At 32.8% G+C, this 10,943-nt stretch overlaps 1 protein-coding gene across 1 annotated transcript; it reads left to right on the forward strand.

Moving 5' to 3' along the window:
- Nucleotides 1-5,012: 5,012 nt before the first annotated feature.
- On the forward strand, nt 5,013-7,964 carry LOC137826676 (ras-related protein RABA4d-like). Its single transcript, XM_068632746.1, has 2 exons — nt 5,013-5,499; nt 7,273-7,964. Exons 1-2 carry the CDS (start codon nt 5,273-5,275, stop codon nt 7,715-7,717), a joined length of 672 nt encoding a protein of 223 aa, XP_068488847.1. The 5' UTR covers nt 5,013-5,272; the 3' UTR covers nt 7,718-7,964.
- The last annotated feature ends 2,979 nt before the right edge of the window (nt 7,965-10,943 follow it).

The raw sequence follows: 10,943 nt of genomic DNA on the forward strand, positions 1-10,943 counted from the left end.
ACTTAAGTATTGATAATGATCCAGTTTCATTTTCAGACGCCGTCAATGATGATAATTCTGATAAGTGGTTAGATGCCATGAAAGATGAGCTTAAATCAATGGGACAAAATGATGTATGGGACCTTATAGAATTGCCAGAAGGATGCAAGAGAGTCGGGTGTAAATGGGTCTTTAAGACTAAACGTGACTCTCATGGCAATATCGAACGTTACAAGACCCGACTTGTTGCCAAAGGTTTTACTCAAAAGGATGGCATTGATTATAAGGAAACATTTTCACCTGTTTCTAAGAAAGATTCCTTTAGAATTATCATGACATTAGTAGCTCATTATGATCTTGAGTTGCATCAGATGGATGTCAAAACTGCTTTTCTGAATGGGGATTTAGAAGAGGATGTTTATATGGACCAACCAGTGGGGTTCATTGAAGAAGGAAAGGAACACATGGTGTGTAAACTTAAGAAATCAATATACGGGCTTAAACAAGCTTCTAGGCAATGGTATCTTAAGTTCAATGATACTATTGTGTCCTTTGAGTTTAAGGAAAACGTCGTTGATCGGTGTATATACCTGAAGGTCAGTGGGGGCAAGTTTATATTCCTGATTCTGTATGTTGATGATATCTTGCTTGCAACTAATGATCTTGGTCTATTAAGTGAGACTAAGAAGTTTCTCTCTAATAACTTGGAGATGAAAGATATGGGTGAGGCATACTATGTGATAGGAATTGAAATATTCCGTGACAGATCACAAGGACTGTTAGGTTTGTCTCAGAAAGCATATATTAATAAAGTTTTAGAGAGATTCAGAATGGATAAATGTTCGAAATCTCCTGTTCCAATACAGAAAAGAGACAAATTTAGTCTCATGCAATGTCCAAAGAATGACTTGGAACGGAAACAGATGGAGAATATACCTTATGCATCTATTGTTGGGAGTTTAATGTATGCTCAAACTTGTACACGACCAGATATTAGTTTTGCAGTTGGTATGCTTGGTAGATACCAGAGTAATCCAGGATTTGATCATTGGAAAGCTGCAAAGAAAGTTTTAAGATACTTGCAAGGAACGAAGGATCACATGCTTACTTATAAAAGATCTGATCATCTTGAGGTGATTGGATATACAGATTCAGATTTTGCTAGCTGTGTGGATACACGAAAGTCTACATTTGGTTATGTGTATCTTTTAGCCGGAGGAGCGATTTCATGGAAAAGTGCGAAGCAGTCAGTCATCGCTGCGTCTACTATGGAGGCTGAATTTGTGGCATGCTTTGAGGCTACAGTTCAGGCTAATTGGTTGCGGAATTTTATTTCAGAACTTGGAATTGTTGACAGTATTGCCAAGCCGCTGAAAATTTATTGTGATAACTCCGCAACAGTCTTCTTTTCTAAAAACGACAAGTATTCCAAAGGTGCTAAACATATGGAATTGAAATACTTTGTCGTTAAAGAAGAGGTTCAGAAACATAAAGTGTCAATAGAACATATTAGCACTGATCTTATGATTGCTGACCCTTTAACAAAAGGGTTGCCGCCCAAAACATTTACTGGTCATGTTGTAAATATGGGCATTATGTCTACTAGTGAATTATGAATGTTGTTAATGCTTATTTGACACTCTGAGCTCATTGATAAATAAAGTTTCTGAAATTTATGTTGTTTTCTACTTTATGTATATGCATGCAAATTATGTTATTATGGTGTGGAAAACAAATTATGTTGTTATTGATGACAATGACATTATGTTTGAACCTATTATGAATTTCTCACTATAAAGTCATATTAAGGAGAAAGAATGATATAGTAGTACATGGAAGGAAACGTGTTGATTCAAATGACATGTAACCGCCATGACTCTTATTATTTTTGTATTCTTGATTATGAATAATGATAGAACCAATTTATGTAAGACCTTTTAAATGCGCATTTATGTCATTATTAAATCATGAAAGTATTATAACTCATATGAGTCAAGTGGGAGAATGTAAGAAATTATGTAAATTAATTTCTATAAAGTGACTCACATGACTTAGAGTTTGGGCTTTGGGCCCAAATATGATTTAATAATAATAATAGAATTAAAGGCCCATTGGTTAATGTGAGAAATATATATCTGATGATATACCTAATGAAAACCTACATCTGATGGAGATTGGGTACTAAAGGCTATAAGGTTCTGTCTCTACAAATAATAGTTGTCTCACTGTTAACCATCACGAAAGTGTGTGACAAGAATGGAATTGCAAGAGATAGATTGGGATAAAGGAGATAAAGTAACTGCTCAATTAGGATCACTCATGGATCGAGGTAAGTGCCTATTCCTTCTTCATTGTATGTTTTGTGTGAGAATCATGATATGATAAGATCTATTTGTGAACATAATTGTATGTGTTCAATTTACGTTCATTCATGTTTTGAGTTACACCTTTCCCAAAAGGTAGTTTATCAACCATTAAAGCAGTTTTAGAAAAAAAAGCAGAACTTGAATATTTTTCAAGAACCTAACTCTTGATGCCAATTGTTAGAACTAATGGCTTAAACAAGAGAGAGGGGGGGGGGGGGGGGGCAAGAATTGTTTGTCAAAAGATTTTCGAAAATATTGGATAAGAATGAAGTTCTAACAACAATCATAAAAGAAGTAATTAAGGAAGCCAATTAAACAAGGTAATTGAAATTGTTTGCAGAAAATCATCGTTTTAAACCGTTGTTTAAGGCAGTAGAGAGAGAGAGAGAGAGAGAGAGAGAGAGAGAGAGAGAGAGAGAGAGAGAGAGAGAGAGAGAGAGAGAGAGAGAGAGAGATTACACAACCAATTTATACTGGTTCACTCAATCCTGAGCTACATCTAGTCCCTAGAATAACCACTGGGTTTTTCACTAGCAATCAATCACAGATTACAAACACTTACAACCACAAAGAGGTGATCTTGAAACCACAAGAGCACTCACCCTCTTTGCCTTTCGCACAACCTTAGTCAGAACACCCTCTAACCTTTCAAGTTTACACACCTTTTACAAGTATAGAAAAGAACAATTACAAGAATCAGAAAGGACCAAATTACACCTGGGTAATTCAGGAATCACAGAGCTCCTAAGATCAGATCTTGAACTAATGCACAACTACTTAACATTCTTGCAAAACTTTGATTTGAATCTCTTCTCAAAAATAATTTCAATCTTACTTTTTGTATACTTTTTAATACAAAGAGAAACCATATTTATAGCTCTTAAAACTAGCTGTTCTAGGCAGTCAATCATGAGCCAAAACAGTTTTAATTCAACTAAAAACATATTTAACAGGCTTTTGAAAAGCTGTTAGAAAATGTGACAATCAATCGGTTGAAATGTCATTTTAACCGGTTGAATTGGTTATGACAGTTAGTCAACCAAGTCAAAAACAGTTTTGAAAACCTTCAATCAAGTTAGGTGTAAAACAATCGATTATATCATGATTTCAACCGGTTGTTTTTCTCTTTGCTTAGAAAAACATTTTTCTCTTTTAACATAAATTGATTTAGCTTTGTGCATAGGACAAGAATGATCTTTACAAGAATTCTAAACACCCTAGAACTAAGCTTCAACCAAAAGCACCAAAGCATCAACCGTTCAACACAGATTTGGATCATCAAATCTTCCATGTTCTACATAATTAAAATAGAAAAAATAATAAGTTTGGTCATATATTAATATAAAACTATTAGTTAAATATATATGTCGATATATATTAAGTTGTTATAATAGAATATATGTGAATATACACAGAACTATTAGTTAAATAAATATATGCACAAAGTTGTTTGTTGAATATATAAAGTTGTTAAATAAGTGCAGAGATCTGAGAATAAAGGTGCACGAGATTCTCTTCTATTGTTAGCACCGTGAGTAAAGGTGCCTGTGGACAAAATATTTTACTATTGTTAGCACCCAAACATGAAAGGTATACTTGAGCAGGTGATTTTTTGTTATTATTTTATTCTTTCAGTAGAGATTATATTCTCGTGAGTGAAAGTTGTTAAAGGAATAACTTTAAAAGGGGCTTGGGACCTCGATAAAGGTATGTTGTTTATGAGTAATAGAGACTGAAACTGATTATTATTTTGTATGTTTTCACTGATTTGATTGTTGGAGTGTGATCAACAGGTAGAGTCCCCTCTTTTTCAGCGGAGCATTGTTCCAGTGCGTCAGGAGGAAACAGACTAGAAACGAAACTTGCCCCACTAGTCAACCCGATGCCAACCAGCAAGAACATTAACTAATCACATAAAAAAAACTCTCATATCACTATGTTATCACTTGCTTAAAGTGAAACCTCACAAACTTAATCAACTTACGCACTTTATGAAATTTTTTGAAAGACATATCTTCAATACTATTATGAAATTTGTGACGAATAAATAATTTTTTTAGTAGTGTCTAACTTATTTTTTTTAATTCATTTTAAAGTATATTTATATTAATCAATACACTTAATCAATACAATTTTCATAATTTGAGCATTATTAAAACAAACAAAAAAATCTCACAAGAATATATATCTAACATCATTAATAGTGCACATATGAATTGTGTAATAAGATAAATAATAATATCACATAACTTATAATTAATAATATATTTTATACAATATATATATATATATATAACCCAAATGCCTTAAAAATTATAATAGTATTATAAGTTTCAAATTTAAACTCTGTATCGATAGCACAAGATATTTAACTAATAAATTCATAATGAACACCTACAACATATTTACTAACATAATTAATCTCAAGACTTTGGGGAAGTTCATTTCATATTTAGGAAGAATAGAAAATTTTAATTATTACATTTCAAAGTGATAAAAGTACAGAATATTACTATTTCAACTTTTCAATTTTCAATATTAAACGAAATAATATATATTTCCCACATATATATACATATATATTTTACAAGTGTACCTTATTAATAATAGTAATATTTCAATGCTAATGATGAGAATATATAATAATAAAAAAGAAATATTCCGTGTAGCGCAAGAAAAATAAAATACATCCAGAAAGGAGGAAGAATTTGCCTTCATTTTCTTTCTCCGATTGCATCACGACACGCCCTCCCAGTTCTCACGATCAAGTATCTGTGATCTTCCAATATTTTTTCTGATTACTTATTGAAATTAAATGTCTTGATTGCTTGCAATTTCTTTACCAAACAAATGGTGATGAGTGAGGATCCCATTATATAGCGGTTAATTAGAATTTGATGCATGTGGGTTAGGGAATTGTTTTTAGGATGTCGAATTTGTACGGGGATTACAGCCAAAAGATTGATTACGTGTTCAAGGTGGTGTTGATTGGGGACTCCGCAGTTGGCAAAACTCAACTTCTTGCACGCTTTGCAAGGAACCAATTCAGCCTCGATTCCAAGGCAACCATTGGGGTTGAGTTTCAGACTAAAACACTCATCATTGATAACAAAACAGTCAAATCTCAGATTTGGGACACCGCTGGCCAAGAAAGGTATACAAAAATTTACCCATTTTTATTTTTTTATGGAATGCTTCAATTGGATCAATTCATAATTCAGATACCGTATATGGAATTTAATCATTTTCTAGGTTATCATCATGGATATCATATGATACAGGAATAATCTCTGCATAGAAGACATGTTAATTAAAATTTGCTTACGGTTAAGTTCAATTTAATGATTTTTGTTGGATAAGGAAAACGCTTAATGATTATCATCCGAGAGTCCTTGAGCATGTCAATTCAGGTTTTTGAAAACTCCACTAAAAGGGCCTAGCTATGCAGTTTTTCTGTGCAAAAGTTTTTCTGTAGCAATGCATATACATTCGAAATTAGTAAGTTCTAACTTTTTTATGTGACTTTGTTTGAAAAGTTGTTTGCTGCTACTGAGTAAATTTGAAGATATATGCTTGGGTGTATTGATTACCATCTAAGGGTCCATAGAAAAATTTCGTGCAGGCAACTAGCTGATTAAATATGCATTTTTATCGTCATTCATTGGTTCATAGAAGTACCATTTTAGTCGATCGTAGTGGATATTATTCTACATAAAGAATACTGCTTGAATGGTTAAGACAATAATTTTAACAATCTTACTTTCCTCAATCTTGCTTATTAACAGATGATGCCTCGTTCATGTTATTAGTCTTACAATAGATAAAAGAACCATATCATAAAAGCCCTCAATGGAACATACTTGGATATCAAATATGAAAAACTCGAGAGAACCACAGCACAATAGTCAGACATTATAATAAGAAAGTCTAACACGTTATAAACCCACACTAAAATCTCATATAATTGATACGGGATTCAAGACCGTACCTTGCAAGGGAATTGTAACACCCGCACTATGATGCATTAAAAATGATTATGGTGCACATATACTTCCAATACGGACTCAATTTCTACACTTGGCGTACTGGACGGCAATACTATGAAGTTTTAGATCTAATCCAACTAGTTTTAGAGCTTTCTACCAAGAAAACCAGTAGAAATACCGAAATTAAATTTGTTTATTTAATGCAAAGCATGAATGATTGTGGCTGCCTGAATATCAGTTTAAATCACTTTTTGTTTAGCTATAAAGAAAACTTCACTTGGTATCTTGTGAGCAGATTTGTGGATAAAATGTACATGTTAGGTTGTTTTCAAAAGAAGAGACTTATGGTATTGTACTGCCTTCTTCAATAGATTTATAAAATTATTAGCTGGATCCTGCAGTGATGAAGTAGTTATTGATTTTGATCTCATATGGTAACTCTTCCTAGTAGGTTTTGTTAATACTTATTTCTTTTTGTCATGGAACTGTTGCGAAAAGTTCTTCCTTAGATATAGAGATCAAATATATGTGATACACAAATATTTTAAATGAAAAGAAAGGAATGAATGTACGGTTCCGTCACAAAAATATTCCACTATATTCTAACACATTTCAAGTTTTTCTTAAGAAATATGAGAAAACTTTCTTCATTTCAAGACCACCCCTCAATTACTTAGGGTAGTAACCCCCGTATTAGGTACGTCTTCATGCATTCACCACATCTTGAAATACAGCTCGACTTTCTACCAACTTGCAAGTGATCCCTGCATCTTTTGGTTTTGCTTGCTTACATATATTGTCTTTGCGTCTTCTTTAAATTCCACCTGAATGATTGAATTTCATCTTTCATTGAATTCATATGCCATAGACTTCACAAATTTGAAGCTTTTATTTGGTATTTAGTTTAGCCTGTGAAATTGATTTCTCTTTCTTTCTTACAGGTACAGGGCAGTTACCAGTGCATACTATCGAGGTGCTGTTGGGGCAATGTTAGTTTATGACATGACTAAGCGTCAATCGTTTGACCACATGGTAAGGTGGTTGGAAGAGTTGCGAGGCCATGCTGACCAAAATATTGTCATCATGCTAATTGGGAACAAGTCTGATTTGGCAAGCCTTAGAGCAGTGCCAATGGAAGATGCAGAGGAGTTTGCACAAAGAGAGAATTTGTTCTTTATGGAGACATCAGCACTTGAGTCCACTAATGTTGAAACTTGCTTTTTGACCATTCTAACTGAGATATATCGGATTCATGCCAAGAAATCACTCACTGCGAATGATGATGATAATGGGGGTTCGGGGCTTCTTAAGGGAAGCAGAATAATTGTTCCCAACCAAGAAATTGGTAATGGTGGAAAAACAGGTGGTTGTTGTTTTGCCTCCTAGCTTTTGTGTATTTTTAGCTCTTCTTGGCTTTTAGCTCTTCCTGGGAAGCGTATTGCTGACTTAGTTCTGCCTATTTACGTCAGGGGTGTTTATAGAGAAAGTAATTACTTTTCTTGATGACTATCCCCTGAGTCACCGGCCATGTTTAGGCTGTGTATTTAAATTTGTGAATACAATCATACAAAATTCTCCCTTCAACAAGGTGATCGATGATGAATAGAAGTTACAATTTTAAAAGGGCTTTAAATAGAACATTTATGAAAATATAATTTAGTGACTACAGTGGAAACACCATATGCTTGTTTTAAAGACAACATAACATCCCAAGCTTGTTTCTGTCATTACTTATCAGGCAAAGATTCTAGATGAATGATTACGAATAGTTTGAGCCAGAATTGCATTTCTAGCAGTTATAACTTCTATATTACCCCTCTGCCCATTAACAATGAAATCAGAATCCTTAGAAGTTAATTGGTTATGAAAGTGATGTAGAATATGCAACAATTCCACCAATGCTCTTTCCAACTATGTATATCATTCTAAAAGCCGATTTTAATGGCATCGCCTAGCTACCAATTCATATCATCATGGGCCACATTTATACTACTTTCAATGCTAAACCAAAGAAAAGAAAGGACACAAGAAACATAACCACCACGCCTACTCAAGACTCACAGCCTAAACTATATCCTCAACAAGCATATGCCTCCTCCAAGTTTAAGCATGATAGTTTTGTTTAAACTAGAAGGTAACCCTAATCCCCAGTCCATTAGAGGATCTAAACTGACACACCTGTATCTATGAGACTGTTACCAACTGACACACCTCATCCACCTATTCTCAGTTTTAGCAAACTGGTTGGCCAGTTGTAAACATGAAAATTGTGTAATAATATAGAGTATTTCCTTTCCACTTTTGAAAATTTTGTTGTACAGTATCAACAATTGGTTGAAGATAGCATTTCCTTGGCTTATCATTAAATAAAGGAACCCTAGGTACTTAAAAGGAACATAACCTATTGAAAACCAAGTGTGAATGCACTCCTATGCCTCCTAGTTGCTGACCAATTATGGACATAAAATTTTGATTCAAGAAAATTCAAAGCTTAACCAAAAGCATCCTTGTAATCTCCAAAAAGAATTAACCTTCGTAGATTTTGGTGTACCTATATAAAAGATTAAAATATCATCCAATGGGAAGGAAATAACTTACCTACGTGTTTGGTGTTCCAAGAAGAACAACACCTATGTGAATTGGTTCTTTTTAGCGGCTTTTTGGGTTTGAAATGGTGAGGGTAGGCTACAGATTGGGGTGTGTCGGGTTCTCTAAGGGTTCTTGGATAAGTTCAAAAAGGGATGCAAGGTTCTTGCACCAAGAAGAAATGGAACTTGCAACTTTGTGTGTAGGTTTGGCTATCTTGATGAATATGATTGTAAATTGGATACTTGGATGGTTCTTAGGATATGTTTGATTGTAGAACGTGTGAAGGAAATAATGGTGGGGGCCTGTGGAAAATAAGGAGACATTGTTGATCAAGATGATCAAGATCAAGCAAATTGAAGTATCGAATATGTTTTGATTATGAACCTTTGAAGTATTATGTGTTAAAATGTAATTCCTTAATTATGTGTGTTGTGTATAGGAAATGTAAGAATTTAAATTCAATAAATCAAAACTTATATAATCTTAAGTGATTTGCGAAAACATTCTAAAAAAATTAAACAAGATGTTTCAAGAACATTTTAATTGATTATATCATGTAATGACCTATTATCATAGGGTTGGCAATCAATAATCATTAGTATTAATCGATTATAGTTAGGTCAACACAATTTATTTCAAAATCATGCTTTTGATGATAATAATCATCTTTCTATATAATCACTGGGTGTTGATTTGTTCTATTTTCTAAAAATCCTTGCTTGGTCGTTTAATGAATTAGATATTTATTAGAATTGATTATGTTTTTAGTTTAGGGTTTAGAAAATATTCAGTAGCTTGTGCTTTTAATTGATTACTTAACATAATTGATTATTCTTTAATGAATGTTTTTCATGGTCACTCACATAATTAATTAAGTGAATTATTAATTGATTATCAGTTGTATTTTTAAAAACAACTAAGAACACAATAATTTATTATCACTTAACATAATCGATTAAGTCAAAACCGAAACATCTTTATAGATAGTTTCTGAGATTGTTTCTACCTAAGAAGTACTTTACAAAGTTCAAAACTTTTGACATATATATAAACACTATCAAGAACATCATTTCTGAGACATCATTCACAAACACTTAAGAAAGTTATGTATTCAACATTTTTGTTTAGTTTTGCTTGTTCAATCCGAAATATTCATCACAATTAGGTGATATCTTTCTTGTTTCTTTTGTTGATTTGTGTTTTACCATGTATAGGTATATTTGTAGTAGGTTTCTGCAAAGGTATTGTAATATCTCTTTTTGGGTTATTTAAGAGATTGTTATTTCCATGATTTGGAAGTGTGATTGCACGTTTCACAAGTGTATTGTGATTGTAATTTGAACATTTCTGAATAGTGGATACAATCATTTCAAGATTTAGATTGATATTGGATATAGATCGGATGAATTTGAACTAGTCTAAAAGATATTATGCAATCTCTTTATTCTTATCTTGATTCTTGTCTTTTTAAATTCCACGAAAACTTATTCTCTCACAAAGTGTTTGAAGAAAGATTTTGAAAAGAATATGTTAATAGTTTAAAAGTGTAAAAAAATCAATTCACCCTTACTCTTCGTTAGTGATTTAGCCTATAATTTCTAGAATTTCCTTCGAGCTAGTTTTTTTATAGTTATTAAAAAAATACCCTAAACTGGCTAATCACAATCCAACGTTTGTTGAGGGTGCTTCTATTAACAGACCACATTTGTTAGTGTGGGAAACTTATCAATTTTGGAAAGTTCGCATGAAAATGTTTCTTGAATAAGTTGATAGGGGAGTTTAGGATGTTGTGGTAATGGCACATTCATTCCAATTTAAAATAGTTGAAAACAAGTATCTTCCAAATGAATTCTCCAGTTGGAGCATGGAAGAAAATAAGATACCCCAATATGATTTTTAAGATAATAATATTATATCTTTTGCATTATTAATGAATGAGGTTTATAGGGTATTTATTAGTCGAAGTCCTAAAGAGATATGGAATGTTCTAGAAGTTACACATAATTGCACAAAACTTGTGAAC

Source organism: Phaseolus vulgaris, chromosome 8 (genome assembly GCF_000499845.2).
Source record: "Phaseolus vulgaris cultivar G19833 chromosome 8, P. vulgaris v2.0, whole genome shotgun sequence".
Taxonomy (NCBI): domain Eukaryota; kingdom Viridiplantae; phylum Streptophyta; class Magnoliopsida; order Fabales; family Fabaceae; genus Phaseolus; species Phaseolus vulgaris.